The sequence below is a fragment of the Tachysurus fulvidraco genome, chromosome 13, assembly GCF_022655615.1.
Source record: "Tachysurus fulvidraco isolate hzauxx_2018 chromosome 13, HZAU_PFXX_2.0, whole genome shotgun sequence".
In the NCBI taxonomy this organism is placed as follows: domain Eukaryota; kingdom Metazoa; phylum Chordata; class Actinopteri; order Siluriformes; family Bagridae; genus Tachysurus; species Tachysurus fulvidraco.
The window spans coordinates 3,129,712-3,148,030 of record NC_062530.1 but is presented as its reverse complement, the minus strand read 5'-3'; the positions used below and the strand labels follow the sequence as shown (position 1 = coordinate 3,148,030).

Sequence of the window (18,319 nt, the reverse complement as noted above, 5' to 3'; positions counted from 1 at the left end):
AAAATCGTGACGTATTGATATTTTTTACTCATTAACGATCACATGGGTTTCTCCTCCTCATTGCTGGCATTCATATTAAAACAGAAACTGTGTAGTAATACAACTGTTTGTAAAATGGTTAAATTGTTAAATATTTTAATAAATGCTTCATTTTATTTTAGCAATAAAAAATATAATATTACAGAAACGTTTTAGCGACGACTGAGAAACTTCGAATGAAAAAAATAAAATAAAAAATAATTAAAAATTCGATACAACAAACCATAGATATCTATGTCAACAAACGAAGAATTTCCGCGACGTCTTTGGTTACGTCATCGTCCTGCGACGTCCACTTGCTTCTCTTGCAATTTCTCCACGTGTGTGTTTTTTCTTTCTCTCTCAGGTTAAACTTTCTATTTTTTTTTGTAACAATGCGTCCATTAACGGATGAAGAAACGAAAACGATGTTTGAAAAGCTTTCCAAGTAGTGAGTATATTAACAGTGTACACACACGTGTGCACGTGTCACCTCTGAGCACAAACACGTGTCCTTCAGTCATCTGACTGCTTCTGATCACTTTAAACGTGATCGTACGATGTATTAAGTGTCGAACGTTTTGTTTTCAGCATCGGAGAGAACATTAAGCTTCTTGTGGACAGACCTGATGGGACTTACTGCTTCAGATTGCACCATGATCGTGTTTACTACATCAGGTAAATAAACTGCTGTCTGATTTATTTAACTCTTTTACACATTTACAGCATTGAGGGTTCAGGGCCTCGATCAGGGGCCCAACAGTGGCAGCTTGGTGGCCCTGGGACTCGAACTCACAACCTTCTGATCGGTAGCCCAACACTTTAACCACTAGGTCACCACATGCACACAGACTGTGTTTAACAGATCGACTCTGTGAGAATCCTGAGGCATCTAGAGATGTTCCAGCTCCAGTTAGACTCTGTGATACTAAAGAGGAGATGTGAACTCCATGTGATCTTTTGCATCAATACAACATTTATCAGAATGTATATTTATAATCAAACCCTCCAGTGTCACCCATATGGGGATGAGGTTCACTTTTGTGTCTGGTTCCTCACAAGGTTTCTTCCTTTACCATCTGGGGGAGTTTTTCCTCCCCACAGTCACCTGAGTCACCTCAGACTTGTTCATTGGGGATAAATACAAACACATTTAAATAGATCGAATATTAATCTTGAGTTTTTTTTATTATATTAATCTTTATATTATTCTTTATATTAACCTTTTTGTTCTATGTTTATGTTCTGTAAAGCTGCTTTGAGACACCGTCAATTGTAAACAGCTCTATATAAGTCGAATTTAATTGAATTGAATTTATTCTCCTATTGATTGTCAATCAATCAAGCGAAAAGATACTGAAGTTGGCCACGAATATCTCTCGGGACAAGCTGGTGTCCGTCGGCACGTGTTTCGGGAAGTTCACCAAGACTCAGAAGTTTCGTCTGCACATCACAGCTCTGGATTTTCTCGCTCCTTATGCAAAGGTATTAAACATCTCTCACGTACCATAGTAATTCAGCAGAGTTGTAGTAAGGCTTGCTTTTGCCAGATGGATCAAAGATGTAGATTTTCTGTAGCAGCTTTTTACAGCAACGATCAAGTACCGAACTTTCGTCGTTCTTAACAGTTTCTAGTAACATTTACTGTAACTTAACATCAATAACCAATGTATAACTTAAATCAGAAGTGTCTACACTTACCCGGAAATGGCTGGTGTGGCTGCAGGTTGGGATATTAAAAACCAGACTTGTATTTAGGCTCCTAATGCTGAGTATTACATTTTGTTTCTGAGCCATACGCTGCCACGTGTGTCTTCTGTACAGTATAAGGTGTGGGTGAAGCCTGGAGCTGAGCAGTCTTTCCTATACGGCAACCACGTCATGAAGTCTGGCCTGGGCAGGATTACAGAAAACACGGCCCAGTACCAAGGAGTGGTGGTTTACTCCATGGCAGACGTCCCGCTGGTGAGAGCCGCAATACCGTACATCTCTATATTCCAGTTCAGCACATGAGCTCATTAAGATTTATAAAAGCATTGCATTTTTTTTTATTACATCTTTCCCTGAATTTCACATAACAGATATTTACGTACTGTACAGTCTACAAGACACGATCATAACTGAATCTGTATATGAATCAGTTCAGGTCCTGCTTAAGCCTCACTGCGTTTCTGGCATCTTCTGAATATTTGGCTCTGTGATCCATCCTGAGATCCGTCTTTCACACTGAGGGACTCGTGCATAACTATCACAAAAGACACAAACATTCACCGATGATCAAGAAGGCGACGCATTAAGAGCCGAGGGGGGGTGTAAACTTTTGAACAACGGTGTAAATTTTTATTACTTTATCTTCTGGGAAACATGTAAATATCTTATGTCGCTTTAGAAGCACAGGACTGAATAATAACCACTTAATAACAATTTACACCACCCTCAGTTGTCCTTGTGTTAAAAGTTGGACTTCAGCATCATAAAGCAAAGAATATTCAGGAGCTGGAGGATTTTCTCTCACAAAATAAAAGTGCTCGATCATCCAGGTATCAAGAAACCGGATTAAAAACGGAGCGTGTGGAAACGTGTGTGTGCCTCGACTCGAGTCCTTTATCCAATCTCTGCTCTGTTTACCAAGACCGCTCGCGACATCGTGTTGCTGGCGGTAAGCTAATTTTTGTTGAGAAAGACCTGTCAATCAATTTTGAATCCACGCTGTAGCGGTTACTTTTCTGTCCGACTGGTGCGTGAAGGGCTGCATCTGTATGTGCAACATTCGGGTCCAGTCGGGTTAAAAATTTGCCAACCGGTCGGGTCGGACTTGGGTCTAATTTTTTCGGGTTTGTGTCGGGTCTTTCTTAAAAAAAATAAATAAATAAAAAATTATGCACGTCGTGTTCGGGGTAAAAAGTGATTCGGGTCACTTCGGGTCGTGTACATGTCTTTAGACCCGAGAAGATCTCTACTGTACAGTATGTAAACATCAGGTATGTGAAACTGTTTATTCAGCGCAGGACGAAATAAAACCAAAAGGATTCTGTGAGGTGTGTGTGTGTGTGTGTTTAGGAGCTGAAGTGTATTTAATAGATATTTACCACAGAGCAGGATGTGTACTGTACTGAGGGTTGTGTTGCCCCCACAGGGCTTCGGAGTGGCAGCAAAAACCACCCAGGAATGTCGCAAAGTGGATCCCATGGCCATCGTGGTGTTTCACCAGGCTGATGTAGGAGAGTTCATCAGAAATGAGGACACGCTCACTTAGTCTGCTCTGTCAGAGTGGACTTTATGGACTGGAGCTTTGTCACTGTGTAAAAATGAGCAAAGCAGAATGTAACGTTTCTCTCATTTGTGTCAAGTGTTGTGTTTTTTTTTTTGTTTTTGTTTTTTTATACAAGTGGACAAGTTATGTGTTTTCGGCAGCGATGATCTTTCTGACAGCTCACTGCTTCAGAGAAAAATGCAAAGCTAACAAACACGAAATACGCCGATCAGCCGTGATAGTAAAACTAGCTGGTTTCCGGCACCAAGACATTAACAGCAGATGCTTTAAATCCTGTAAGTTGTGAGGTGAAGTTTGTATAGAAGCTCAGATCAAATCCAGATCTCGGAGCAGGAGGTGTGTTGCTGTTACACTTTGGGTCCTCAGATCCTTATGATTGCCCTTTTTCTGCATCAGCTTTTAGAACTGACTGTTTACTTGATGCTAAGTTTTTACCCCACACCCTGTCAGCTCTGGGGGCAACAATTAATCAACGTTACTCATGTCACCTGTCAGTGGATTTAATGTTATGGCTGATCGACGTACAGCTACTTTTTTCTGTTTGACCGCTTTAAATGTTTATATAGAATTTGTAAGCAGTTGTATAGATAAAGGAAACGTCACAATGTAAAGAGTTTTTCCACAAACCATAACTTTTGTTTCCTGTTTTGTCTGTCAACAGCTTTTAAAGCCAGAATACACCAGGGCCTGTATTTATGGACATTCTCGGTGATAAGAAAATTCTTAGAAATGTGAGCGTTTCATATTAAAATTAAAGAGAAGATCTGAGTAAAGATAAAAGTTCTTCATAAAGCATCTTAACCCTTAAAAGAGCTCATGAGGTCAAAGTGTTAGGAGAAAGGAGGAGGACTTTTAAGAGGATTAAGAGTTTCTTTATCAGAGGAGAAAATGACTGAAAGCTGAAGAGGGAAAAGAAATGTGTTGTATACAATATTTAATAACGATAGTGAGTTAATAAGATGGTACAGATTAGGTGTGAGGTGAAGTGACGTGATATACGGCTAAGTACGGTGACCCAGTCGTTATTTGCATTTAACCCATCCAAGGTCGTGGTATTGCCGGCCAGAGACTCGAACCCACAACCTTAGGGTTACGAGTCAGACTCTAACCATTCGGCCATGACTTCCCCATCGTGTGGGGATTCATTTTGTGACCAAACAGATTAGAGATAACATCTCAAGACACAGAACAGGAAACACACACACCTACATATCTCTCTCTCTCATTCTATATATATGAGAGAGAGAGAGAGATTGCTATGGATACGTTAGATACACCAACGTCTCTAAAACAGAGAGACAAATTATCATTTCTGCCACTATTTCAGGTCAGACATGGCAGATGTTTACATTTATAAGATACAGATGTTCGAACATCTCTAATATGATGTGCCACGAACGTAATCCCAACACCATATAGACTCAAATATCTTAACATAGAGACAAAGTAAAGGATTATAATAGACCAGATTTTAAAAGCACTCCTTTTTTATTAGACAACCAATCACAGTCTTCAAAAGAACGTGTCACCTAGTAACGGGTTAAGCCCCGCCTCCTCTCTAAGATAAAAGTTGTTGTATTTTTCCTTGTTGTCCTGAGACCTGAATCACTCTGTGGATAAGATTCTGAGTTAAATGTGTTTAATCTAAATTAGGAGCTCGCTGATTATTCTGAGAGTCTTTATGAACACGAGTCCTGATGTTTTAAAACCAAATGGTGTTTAGATGACCATGGTTCAGGTTTAGCAGGTTTTTAGATCAGATGATCTGAACATTTTCTGTGATTGGATGGATCTCAAAAATGAGTCGCAGTTTAAACATATTTAATATTTAATTAGTTTAATTAGAAAGCATGAAGTAATAAATGAATAAATATCAGCGTACCTGAACAACACCAGAGTATAATCGCTGGACTCAAATCATCTCCAGAGCTTTTTAAATCGTAAATTCAGGGCTCAATAAAAAGTATCTCAATTTATTAATGTGTGTTTGTGTGTGAGAGAGAGAGATTTTATGACTGGTGGTGTTTATTGTAAGTGTTTGTTGCCTTTTTGGACCCCTTTATCATTTGTAATGTTGCTCCCATATAAAACAGTTCAGCACAAGCCCAGACATGTTTAGTGTCATGATTGAGGACAATGTCCCGTCCAGAGACAAGCTGTTTCGTGTTGAGGTTTTGTTCAAACCGACCATCGAAAATACCCTCTCTAATGAATATGTTTTTTTTCATTGGTTGTTGCGTTAAATCTTACCCAGATAGTGCTATTTTCTGATTGGCTATTGTGTAGCCTCATTTTTTGATTGGCTGATAAGTGTCAGGCTCGACTAAGAACTGAGACGCGCTTGATTCCTGCCCGGTTCCATAGACACAGCGGTGCGGACTGATACATTTGGGCGCTGCGGCTTATTAAATATATGATAAATAGTCAAAAAGTTTTTCTGCGTGAGAAATACGATGTGTGGCGGGAGAACGTGAGAAAAGACCGAAATGCGTGACTGTCACTCTCAATGTGTGACACTCGACAGCCCTGAAACTCACTCACCGTACAGTCATGTATTTCCAGGAAGTCGTCTTTAACGGGTAAAACGCTGCATGACCTCCACATGACACGATAAGGTCACGTTTCCATGTTAACCTTATGAGTTCAGAAAAAAAAAACAAGAAAAACATTTAATAGTTCTGAACCTAACAAGTTTATTATGCAAAAGAGCTTCACATATGAAAGAACAATTATTTAATGACAGTTGAAAAAGAAATTAATCATCATCATTTACAACATCTCCTGTTTTTGCCTTCCAGTTTCCAGGAATAAGGTCGAACACGTCGGACAGAACGGCGATTACGTACGTCACGGGGTTTCTGACGTCATACACTTCAACCGATTAAGCTTTAATATTCCTTTTGCGTCTATAATCCATAAACCCTTTGCCTTTTCATTTGTATACTGAAGGTTATGACACTTGTACCTGCAGTGCATGATGTTTCTTAGAGCTCATCCAGAGGTGATTAGTGTTACCAAGACGGCCTGTTTTTATTCCTTAAAAGAAAACTTCATTTAAAAAAAAAAAAGACAAGATACATTCTTAAAGACGTACATGCAAATAAGTCTTAACGCTTTTGACTTATTCGAGGATTGCAAACAGGAAGTGGACTCACCTTTCTTTCTTTCTTTCTTTCTTTTTTTAAACCCACACAGACATCATGTTGCACATCCTGTGTTCCAGCAAACGATCATTAAAAAAAAAACATGGTCTAAAACAAACAGCTGGGAGAAATGACAATGATTTTACAAAAGCACTTTCTTTAATCTACTGCGAGATGTGTTCGTGTGTTCATATGGAGTCCAACGTAAAGACCCCATTACACTATTTTTATTTATTTTTATGTATTTTTTTAAGTAAACACGTACTAAGACAATCCCCGAGTGACGCCTCGTGTAGACGGGACGAGAGCTCAGAAACATGGATGATAAGATTCCGATGTTACTCGTTGTCTCTGTTTCACGGTGTCTTTCTGTGAAATCTGTCTCGTTGATGTATATCTGGTTTATTACTGAGCATCGATTGTAACGAAGCAAAGCGGCTCATTTTTTGCGGAGTCGCCTCGGTACGAGCGGAATAAAGCGATCAAGTTTGTGGATGAGGGAAAAATAACCACCGCCAGATTGATTATGATCCTGTGACAGCATGTGTTTATAGCGTTTTATCCGTTTTTAAGTTACTCCTACGGCGAGCCGAGTCGGTCAGAGACGCGGTTAATTCCCCGGTTCATACGATCTCTTAAAATCCACGTATTATCTATTACTGAGCCGCCGATGTAAACAAGTCTGGACTTTAACGCTTCACTCACATGCACACAAAATAACTGTACTTTAATTAAAAAGGTTGAAATTTCTCTCGTTCACAGCATAACGACATCCAACTCCCCCACCCCCCCCACCCCCACGAGTATTCTGTTTTCACCCGTTTAACAGGTGCCAATATTTATGGATCTGTATAGTTTCTACAGTCTATCAGCAGTTCAGCATAATTTTTTATTTTTTTTAATGAAGAACGGAATCTAAATGCGATGCTTAAGCAAATGTCTAAATGACACTGAATCGATTCGTTTATTTTCAGTGTATTTGATTCATAAGTGAACCGAACCGAAAGATACGATTCAGCGATATTCGCTCGACTGCGAATGAACTCCGCGATTCAGGCTAAATATATTGTCTAAAGCATTATAAATAATATATTAAGAGTCTATATTATATTTTATAATATAAGATATTATTTAGACTTTTTCCTTTCGACGTCCAGGGCGAGCTTGTGAACGATGCCTGAGTCACTCGTTTGCTTTTTAGCATTGAATGTGATGTTGATTGTGAGAGATTTCTTTTTAGAACAATGCAGTTGGACTGGAAGGATATAAATCCCGAAAGCAAATAAATAATTACACTGTTACTGACGTGTTATAGGTGCGTTTTTTTTTTTTTGGATAAATATTAGGTTTCTGTGAAGGCAGCATGATGGGTTTAATGCCCTGGGAGGTAAAGGGTTGCGTACACGTGCACAATGAATAGAAACTAATACTGTTGACCGTCATGGCACTGAAGAACCCGACGTCCTGGGGGAAGGACGTGTGGTCACGTTTAGATGCTATTTTATATACTGTGTCCATCGTGTGGAATGAAAGAGAAAGCTCTGCAGGCAGCCTGGTCTAATTAATAAACCGTTCCGTTTAGCTTTGTTTTTATTTACAATACATTATTCCATGAACACGGATTCAGTCGGTACTTTACGGCTCACGTCGAATCCGATACCGTTCAAAATACTCTGCGTCTACTGTATAAAACATCTGCGATGATTAAAGAATCGTCTTTAACGGGGAGGTAAAAAGCTCTTGTGGAGACGCAGCCACGGTATTGCTAACATCACGTGATTCGTTAGTTGGACTGTTAGCCGTCGTATGTAAAACACACAAGAACATCCAGCATAGTTCTTGAGCTGCTAAGCAAGTTATACGTCTGAGTGTCATCGGGGTCGGATCTGGTCTGGTCAGGTCTGGTTGGGTCTGGTCTGGTCGGGGTCTTGTCTGGTCAGGTCTGGTTGGGGTCTGGTCTGATCTGGTTGGGGTCTGGACTGGTCTGGTTGAGTCTGCTCTGGTTGGGGTAGGGTCTGGTCTGGTTGGGGTCGGGTCTGCTCTGGTTGGGGTCGGGTCTGCTCTGGTTGGGGTCGGGTCTGCTCTGGTTGGGGTCGGGTCTGCTCTGGTTGGGGTCGGGTCGGGTAGGGTCTGGTTGGGGTCGGGTAGGGTCGGGTCTGCTCTGGTTGGGGTCGGGTCGGGTCTGGTTAGGGTCGGGTTGAGTCTAGTTGGGGTCGGGTAGGGTCTGGTCTGCTCTGGTTGGGGTCTGGTCTGGTCTGACGTCATCTCCTCTGCTATGACAACCAAACTTAGGTGTGCAAAAGGTCATGCGTTATCCCTACGGCATGTTCTCTAATGCGATCTTGTCTACATTCAGGGTAAGCGATGATCTCAGATTTAGCGTCACGGAAAGTAAACAGTGTAAATAGTCTAAATATTCAGTGCCGTTTACACGAATGTCAAAAAAAAAAAAAAAGTTTGTAAACGAGGTTTAACGTTGTCTCTACTATATTAGGAAGTGAAATAAACCGTCATTTATAGTTCGTGTTTCTAAATCTAGGAATAATTATCATCCTTTCTGCATTTTGTTACAGAGGAAATCTTAATGCTTAGAGAAGGTTCCAGAGTTCTTCGGTTTGGACGTGTGATTTAAAGATTTAAACAATGATGCTGTTGGAATTAAATGTGAGATTGTGCATGTTATTTTTTTTCCCTTTAAAGTTCTGTTTAAAAAAAAATACAGGAAAAAAAATCCTTTAAAAACAAAATCTATTCACAGAAAAAAAAAAATCTGCCAGCCAAGAGAAGCCAAAAGCAAAAATGATCCTTTGACTGAGGTCCAGTGGTTTTTAGCAGGTAGTTTGTCATATTTGGGCCTTTCTCCTCCACCAGGCCTCTGGTTTATCACACATTCTCTTCCCCGAGTCCCCGTACCTGCGTCATTGTGCCGTGCGTCCTCTACGCGTTGGGTCTTAAAAGGCACGCTGGCACGCTGACGTGCGGAGAAACGTGAGCTCGCTCGGCTCAGACTGCGAACTCTGAGCCGCCCTTCCGAGCGTGGACCATCAGAAGTCGGCGCAGTCTCAGTCCAGCAAAAGGGTTAAACCACAGGAGAGACGGCGGGCCTCCGAACACGGCCCTCATCCCGTCCCAGCGCACTCGCCGCTCCCATGTCGGCTTCTCGTTCTTCAGCCTCTCGATTTCCTGTACGGCATGAAAAAGAATCCATACATTAGGGCACAGTGAAATTATTGCCGTCGCATTTCCAACTCATGAGGCATGTCCCAAACTTACAAGCATCTCCTTTTAGTTTTATTTCTTTCTGTATTAGACATCATTTATTTTTCAGTGATAGGCCACACAACATCAGCTAGAGAGTTCAGCAAATGCACACAATAAACAAAAGCTTGGGGTCGGACAAAATTCCTAATGACCCTTTGATGTCGTCTCCTAAAAAAGTTCAGAAAGCCTTGGATTAGGGGCAAAAAGTAAAGGATTGTGAGTCTGGATTGCAATTCACTTCACAGGCAGCAGAGGGCACTAAACAACTAAAAAAATCTATTTTCTGTCCAGCATTAATTTTTAATTTTTAGAAGTAGAAACCTTTTCCTTCATTGAACATTTCTTTAATGCTCTGCAATCTTTGTTAGCAGTGGACTGATATCCAACAGCAGGTTTAATGTTTAAGAACAAAACTCTACAGTTTGCAAACGCAGGGTTTACAGATCTGTGGTCCAAAAAAGAAATAAATGACAAAGAGGAATGTTAAAAAAAGAAAGTCAAAGGAGTCACAATCAATCATCTAATTAATAATCACAATCAATCATCTAATTAATAATCACAATAAATCATCTAATTAATGAGTCACAATCAATCATCTAATTAATGAGTCACAATCAATCATCTAATTAATGAGTCACAATCAATCATCTAATTAATAATCACAATCAATCATCTAATTAATAATCACAATCAATCATCTAATTAATGAGTCACAATCAATCAGCTAATTAATAATCACAATCAATCATCTAATTAATAACCATAATCAATCATCTAATTAATGAGTCACAATCAATCAGCTAATTAATAATCACAATCATCTAATTAATGAGTCACAATCAATCAGCTAATTAATAATCACAATCAATCATCTAATTAATGAGTCACAATCAATCATCTAATTAATAATCACAATCAATCATCTAATTAATGAGTCACAATCAATCATCTAATTAATAATCACAATCAATCATCTAATTAATAATCACAATCAATCATCTAATTAAGAAAATTAAGAATCACAAATCATCTAATTAATAATCACAATCAATCATCTAATTAATAATCACAATCAATCATCTAATTAATGAGTCACAATCAATCATCTAATTAATGAGTCACAATCAATCATCTAATTAATGAGTCACAATCAATCATCTAATTAATGATCACGTGACGTGACATACGGCTAAGTACGGTGACCCATACTGAGAATTTGTTCACTGCATTTAACCCATCCAAAGTGCGCACACACACACACACACACACACACAGCAGTGAACACACACACACACCGTGAACACACAACCGGAGCAGTGGGCATCCATTTATGCTGCGGCGCCCAGGGAGCAGTTGGGGGGTTCGGTGCCTTGCTCAAGGGCACCTCAGTCATGGTATTGCCAGCCCGAGACTTGAACCCACAACCTTAGGGTTAGGAGTCAAACTCTCTAACCATTAGGCCACGACTTCCCCCCCATTAGGCCACGACTTCCCCCCCATTAGGCCACGACTTCCCCCCCATTAGGCCACGACTTCCCCCCCATTAGGCCACGACTTCCCCCCCCATTAGGCCACGACTTCCCCCCCATTAGGCCACGACTTCCCCCCAGCAAATCATCTAACAAATTTAAAGAGCGCTAATAAAGACTATAAAGAGTCTTAAGCTTCATGTCACATATTATAAGTGGTTTAATCGGAATGCTTTAAATGATGTGTGTACATGAGCAGAAGGGGGGGGGGTGTTTATTGCGTGAAGAACGACCTCACTAGGGTTTGGTTTGACCGACTCACCGTCTCGTCGTTGCAGATGGAGTGAAGCTGGGTGCCGAACATGACGGCAGTGAAGGTGAGGAAGAGGAGAGCCTCCAGACACAGGAAAATGAGGAGCATGACAGCCACCGGAGGAGAGAAGTCACTACATTCTGTAACATGCACAATTACACACAAATCATCATCACACGCTCGTCCTAACCGGGAGATAAACGCAAAGGTTGACGTGAAGACAACGTCTTCCTTAGCAACGAGGAAGCGACCCTTCCGGGCTCCGTCCTCGAATTACAATGACTTAAAATAGATCAAACCGTGATGCTGTTAAACTCTCCTTTCTGGAGGGTCGTATAAAAACGTAGACACGCTAACATCCGGTGACGTTTTCTCTGTGGACGGCGTTCGTGCTGATGTAAGAGCAAATCGATACGTGGGAGAAAGGATACAGCTGAAATTGACTGGAGGACGTTTTACTTCCTTCATCAATAAATAATTGCTTCTGCCTCATCGCACAGCGACCAGTCTCGCTCGGCACGCGCGCCGTAACCATAGCGACACAACCTTAGCGAGCGGACCGCGGTCACACAGCGGCTACTGCTGCTTATCCTTATTCGAATTAAAACTGACCAAACGTACAGATTTTTTCCTCTATCTACTTTATTTATCGCTAGATTCAAGTAATTATGATCAATAATAAAGGCAAAGGAGTTGTTAGGGTTTTTTATCTGTAGCTTCGAAAGCCTAAATAAAAATGATTTAGTATTTATTACATCATTAAATATTTTCGGATTCGTGCACATTTGTTGTTGTCTTTCCCGGTCTCACCGTTCCACTGAACTCTGACGCAGGTGAAGAAGTGGAAGCCGCTGAGGCAGAGAGCATGTAGAGAGATCGAAGCGATGTACATCTGCAAAGAGAGAAGAGGCACAGAAGAGTTTCAGGAAAAGCAATAAATAAATAAATAAATAAATAAAATCTCTAGAATTGAACAGATTCAATCAGAAGAAAAAACTTTCGGCTTTTCCGTGTAGCCTTGAATGAAAACTATTCTTTCTGAACACATTGTTACGATTCTTTTTTTTTTTGTTGTTGTTGACCTCGCTGTTACTAGCTGCCTTAAACTTACAAAACGTTCAAATAACTAAAAGCGAATCAAAGCGTTCGCTCGCAGCTGCGACACAGACATTTATATATCCGTCCGGTTGTGTAACCGGGATCTGACTGGCTGCGGAGGACGTAGACGTCAGCGGTGCTTACAGTGAACAGCACAAAGTATCGCTGGTTGTTTTCGCCGACGCAGTTGTTCACCCAGGGACAGTGATGGTCCATTTTCCTGATGCATCTCTTGCAGATGCTGGAACAGATACAAACAAACCAAAAGGCTTGAGGTTCATCGATAAAATTGTGTCCAAAAGTCTTGGTTAGAACGAATCAGAAACGAGATTCAGACAGGAAGTCATGTGATCAGTAAACACACACACACACAAACACAAACACACACATAAAAGGGCTTTGTGCCCGAATCTGCAGATAATCTGTGATCATTTTGAAAAACTGCACAAGCTCCTCTGAATATCCTTGAGTTTGATTTATGCGGAAATTCCAGCCAGAGAAAAAATTGGACATCCTGGAGAGACTGAATAAGGTTTACGTCACCAGGCACACAATCTAATGACTATAAGCTATATATACACACATATACAGTATAAACTGTGGTAAAGAGCGTCTCACCTGCAGTGATGAGCTCTCTCTGGTTTGATGCTGCAGCATTTAGGGCACTTGTAAATGACTTCCCCTGGTTTCAGCTGGAGGCTTTCCATGTACTCCTTAGTGGCATTTCCCTTAGGAACAGCTCCCTAACACGCGCGCACACGCACACACACACAAACACACACACACAAACACGGAGAAAAATCAAACAGAAAATCCATAGATCCAAAAACATAGATCTCATTATTAAATTAAAGAGTGTTAAGATTCAAGATTGTTTTATTGTCACTATACATTGAGTACAGTGAAATTAAAGAAGTCCTTACATTGCAAGTTACATAGAATTTGGTGTGAGCTACACTTCGATTTTTAGAATTGATATAAGGGTGTATAAAATTTTTTTAATAATTATTAAAAAAAACACACAACAAAACTGCAGTCAAGACGATAGTAATACATTTACCCACGATTGTAACTGAGATATAAAGTATTTATAAGTATGTAAATCTTTATATCGGTAGAAATGAGTTATTAATAAATAAGTTATTGCACATTAGTCAAACAGAGGAATTTGTAAAGGAACAAAAAAAGAGTAAGCTGCTACAGAGAAACAGACGATGACCAGGAGCACATTCTCCTCATGTGAACGTTTAGAATTGCAAATATGTTCAACCCTGCCTTCTTCTCCTCCCTCAACTGTACACCTAATAAACAGCCCTGTGGGATTTCTGTTACAGGCCGTAAGAAAAGGAACAGAATCTGGTTCCTGTTGACTGTTTGTCGGACCAAACGCAGACGGACCGAGAGCCTCGTTTTTATTATGACATGCTGTAACTTTGCACTGTTTCTCGGCTCTCGTTGTAAGTCTTTAATAAATAATTAGAGACACTTTCCACTCGCAGTAAAATTGATTTTGTTGTTTCTTTTACAGTCATAGTTAAGAACTTGATCTGAAAGATGAGTTTTGTTTTCCATAAAGCTCCTTAAATGACTAAACTTCAAGGTTAGACCCCAAAATGCTGAGAGAGAGAGAGAGAGAGAGAGAGAGAGAGACAGACAGAGAATGAGTTATAGAGAGATAGAGAGAGAGACAGAGACAGACAGACAAAGAGAGACAGAGAGAGAGAGACAGAGAGAGAGACAGTTATAGAGAGAGAGAGTAACAGAGACAGAGTTACAGAGAGAGACAGAGTTAGAGAGAGAGACAGACAGACAGACAAAGAGAGACAGAGAGAGAGAGAGAGAGAGAGAGAGAGAGAGAGAGAGACACACACACAGAGAGTTACAGAGAGAGACAGAGGACAGAGTTACAAAGAGAGACAGTTACAGAGACAGAGAGAAATAGAGAGACACAGACAGAGAGAGACAGTTACAGAGACAGAGAGAAAGAGAGAGACACAGACAGAGAGAGACAGTTACAGAGAGAGAGAGATAGCGAGAGACACAGACAGAGAGACAGAGTTACAGAGAGACAGAGACAGGCAGACAAAGAGAGAGACAGAGAGAGAGACAGATGAAGAGACAGACAGACGAAGACAGACAGTCACATTAATAATGATGAAGTGAAGCTTGATGTGTTCACCATCTTGACGTGACGTCATTCGCGTGAAGATTTTTTTGTTCTGACTTCCGCTCTTTATGTTGATGTTTGACGGTGAGGTTGTGACTCTTACCGGGTCGGTCAGCATGGTGCGCAGGTGCGAGGTCAGCGCCAGCACAGCCAAGAAGTTGAACACCACGCCGTTGATGAGCGAGTACCAGAAGCTTTTGGAAGGCAGAAGCATGACGAAGTTCACCACGAACTCTGCGTACATCACTAGAAACCAAGTCATGGAGGCGCACACCATTCCACAGCCATCCTGAATGAACCAGACCCGGCCCACGCTCACCTCCTCCTCCCCGCTGGACAGCAAGGGGTGGTGCTGCTCCACATCCCGCAACCGGTGCCCAGAAGTCTGCATTCTGCTCTAGCTGCAGGAGCCATGGGTGGAAAAAAGGCCAGCGTTAGGTGATGCTCCTGGACTGTAGGTCCAGCCACTATGTTTATGTTAATGAGCTCATTTAAATAAAGTGTTGTTGCTATAGTAACAGCTAATTCGCAGGGACTTGTTTATCGTACGTGAATAAATAACGATCACAAGAGGATAAAAACTGTCATGGCAGAAAATTATGTAATACAACAGCAAAGTCAAAAATATTTCTACGGTCAACATTTTTATATTTATGGTTTTGCTGGGACATTTTTCACATTTGTTTTCTGATTGTGACCCTACAGGGAATTTTACATTTTGCTCACAGACAGAAAAGAACAAGAAAACTCTGGACCAATAGGACAAAAACCCACCCAAGGTCATGTGTTCAACAGAATCTTGAGCAAAGGCTTTAAACCCTAAACTGTTCAGCTGTATATATGAAAATATGTAAACAATGTAATGCACTTTAAGTTCTGTAAGTCAGTGTGGATCCGAGCGCCTGCAGGACGCCGTGAACAGGAGAACAGCAGTGCTGATCAGAGCTAAAGTTAACCTTCTTCTCATTTTGGGAAAACAGCCGTGCTGCACTACATCGATTTTTACAGCTCAGTTCATCGACTCTGTTCACACTTTCTCTCTCTCTCTCTCTCTCTCTGTCAGTCAGTCGGTCTCTCTCACGGTCAGTCGGTCTCTCTCTCTCCATCAGTCGGTCTCTCTCTCTCTCTCCATCAGTCGGTCTCTCTCTCTCTCTCCATCAGTCGGTCTCTCTCTCTCTCTCTCTCTCTCCCCATCAGTCGGTCTCTCTCTCTCTCTCCCCATCAGTCGGTCTCTCTCTCTCTCTCCCCATCAGTCGGTCTCTCTCTCTCTCTCCCCATCAGTCAGTCTCTCTCTCTCTCTCCCCATCAGTCGGTCTCTCTCTCTCTCCCCCCATAAGTCGGTGTCTCTCTCTCTCCCCCCATAAGTCGGTGTCTCTCTCTCTCTCTCTCTCTCCATCAGTCGGTCTCTCTCCATCAGTCGGTCTCTCTCTCTCTCTCTCTCTCTCTCTCTCTCTCTCTCTCTCTCTCTCCATCTGTCTGTCTCTCTCTCTCTCCATCAGTCGGTCTCTCTCTCTCTCCATCAGTCGGTCTCTCTCTCTCTCTCTCTCCATCAGTCGGCCTCTCTCTCTCTCTCCATCAGTCGGCCTCTCTCTCTCTCTCCATCAGTCGGCCTCTCTCTCTCTCTCTCTCTCTCCATCAGTCGGTCTCTCTCTCTCTCTCTCTCCATCAGTCGGTCTCTCTCTCTCTCTCTCCATCAGTCGGTCTCTCTCTCTCTCTCTCTCCATCAGTCGGTCTCTCTCTCTCTCTCCATCAGTCGGTCTCTCTCTCTCTCTCTCTCCATCAGTCGGTCTCTCTCTCTCCCTCTCTCCATCAGTCGGTCTCTCTCTCTCCCTCCATCAGTCGGTCTCTCTCTCTCTCCATCAGTCGGTCTCTCTCTCCTTCCCCATCAGTCGGTCTCTCTCTCCTTCCCCATCAGTCGGTCGGTCCCCCCCCCATCAGTCGGTCTCTCTCTCTCTCTCTCTCTCTCTCTCTGTCAGTCTCTGATTTCCATGATGTTACAAATGCTGACAGGTATGAAACCTCAAGGAAAAGTCATGCTCCAAAATACTTCTAAGACAAAAAGGGGAAAGAGAAAAGAGATTTTCTTCCATCCTTTTTCTCTAGTGTCACCGCTTTGAAGTGAAAATGTTTGCAGTCAACTTTATAAAAGAGTTTGAAGTCCAGTGAAATTATGATTATTATTACTTAGGTTACAAATTAATAAACATTAATGTGATTACCTCAGAGAGTTGAAGTCACAATGACATGATGAGCTGGACAGCAGATACAAGGCCACATGCACAGGGTTAACCTACACAAACAAACACACACACACACACACACACACACACACACACACACACGCACACACACAGTATAGTTATATCTGTATATTTTTATTTATAACTAGATATAAACAAACACATCGAAAGGGAGATTTTTTTTTTTTGCTTGTTTTACATTTTTACCATAATCCACGACAGCAACACTTTCGTATAAAAAAAAAAGGTTGCAGGCTGGTTTTGCATTTTATTTTCTAAATAAACAAACAAAGAGTGAGAGCGACCATAACAGTACATTATAACACACAATCACAGCTGAAACACACAGCTAGCTAATCAACCCATTGGCAAAGCAACAAAACGCCTAACCTCGCTACACACACCAAACCGATACACACTCCCTACACATGTACCCTACATAGGGGACAATACAATGGCGTCAACACTCCATGTAGTGCACTAAATAACCACCAGGAAGCCATTTGGGACTAAACCGAGGACAGATTCACGGTTTATAGTCAAACACTACGATAAATCTGACAACATTAAGCTGATATTATACCGAGTAACTAATACCAGTGACATCATAACAGATATAATGATTATAATCTACATATTTAACGGATATACATTATGTTAGCATGAAGCTAGCTAGAATGCTAATTCTGTATATACAAGACAGAAAATCTCTCTGTGGGTCGTTTCCTTACCGAAATACTTCATCCGAGTGTCAACACACGATGTCATTATTCTACACAGCCAGGAAAAAGTCCATCTTATTCTAAGTGGTTATTTTGAAAAGCGAGTAGAAACGAATGGCACACATTTCCGGGTTCCTTTCGCTGCCTGCGCTTCTTCTGCCGTCGGTTGTGGGTTAAACAGCGCGGCGCTGCCATCTACTGCTCTTGTACAGAAGTGTCCCCTGCTGTGGCGCTTTAAGTCATTATTTTTTGTTCTATATAGGAAAGTATCACGTCAATAACATTCTTTTTTATTCCCAGTTCTTATGCAAGCCCTCAGACATATGTTTGTGTGTGTGTGTGTGTGTGTGTGTGTGTGTGTGTGTGTGTGTGTGTGTGTGTGTGTGTGTGTGTGTGTGTGTGTGTGTGTGTGTTTGTATGTCTGTGTGTGTGTGTTAGAGGACCTAATCATACAGTCCTAATCTTAACAATGCCTTAAAAATATTAACAATAGGATGTGTGTGTTTGCGTACGTGTGTGTGTGTTAGAGTGTGTGTTTGTGTGTGTGTGTGTGTGTGTGTGTGAGAGAGAGAGAGAGAGAGAGAGAGAGAGAGAGAGAGAGAGAGTGTATGTGT

The 18,319-nt window shown here is 41.4% G+C and overlaps 2 protein-coding genes across 5 annotated transcripts in view; one reads left to right on the top strand and one right to left on the bottom strand.

The window, feature by feature from the left end:
- Nucleotides 1-293: 293 nt before the first annotated feature.
- Nucleotides 294-3,924, top strand: nip7 (NIP7 nucleolar pre-rRNA processing protein). The gene is made up of 5 exons (XM_027159241.2): nucleotides 294-469; nucleotides 610-696; nucleotides 1,365-1,503; nucleotides 1,843-1,983; nucleotides 3,155-3,924. Exons 1-5 carry the CDS (start codon nucleotides 414-416, stop codon nucleotides 3,272-3,274), a joined length of 543 nt encoding a protein of 180 aa, XP_027015042.1. The 5' UTR covers nucleotides 294-413; the 3' UTR covers nucleotides 3,275-3,924.
- A 2,041-nt stretch (nucleotides 3,925-5,965) lies between these two features.
- The window catches only part of zdhhc7 (zinc finger DHHC-type palmitoyltransferase 7), a 30,174-nt gene continuing 17,820 nt past the window's right edge, over nucleotides 5,966-18,319 (bottom strand). Inside the window, exons 1-8 of one of the 4 annotated variants that reach the window (XM_047822027.1) lie at nucleotides 17,715-17,897; nucleotides 16,963-17,033; nucleotides 14,847-15,144; nucleotides 13,195-13,319; nucleotides 12,721-12,817; nucleotides 12,289-12,370; nucleotides 11,488-11,618; nucleotides 5,966-9,618 (exon numbers count right to left, since the gene is read on the bottom strand). In XM_047822027.1, coding sequence (XP_047677983.1) covers nucleotides 9,439-9,618; nucleotides 11,488-11,618; nucleotides 12,289-12,370; nucleotides 12,721-12,817; nucleotides 13,195-13,319; nucleotides 14,847-15,134 — 903 coding nt within the window. In that variant the 5' untranslated portion in view covers nucleotides 15,135-15,144; nucleotides 16,963-17,033; nucleotides 17,715-17,897 and the 3' untranslated portion in view covers nucleotides 5,966-9,438. Of the gene's footprint in view, nucleotides 9,619-11,487; nucleotides 11,619-12,288; nucleotides 12,371-12,720; nucleotides 12,818-13,194; nucleotides 13,320-14,846; nucleotides 15,145-15,517; nucleotides 15,827-16,762; nucleotides 16,793-16,962; nucleotides 17,034-17,714; nucleotides 17,898-18,319 lie in introns of those variants that run through there. The other 3 variants (XM_047822028.1, XM_027159358.2, XM_027159359.2) reach the window with 3 other exon arrangements.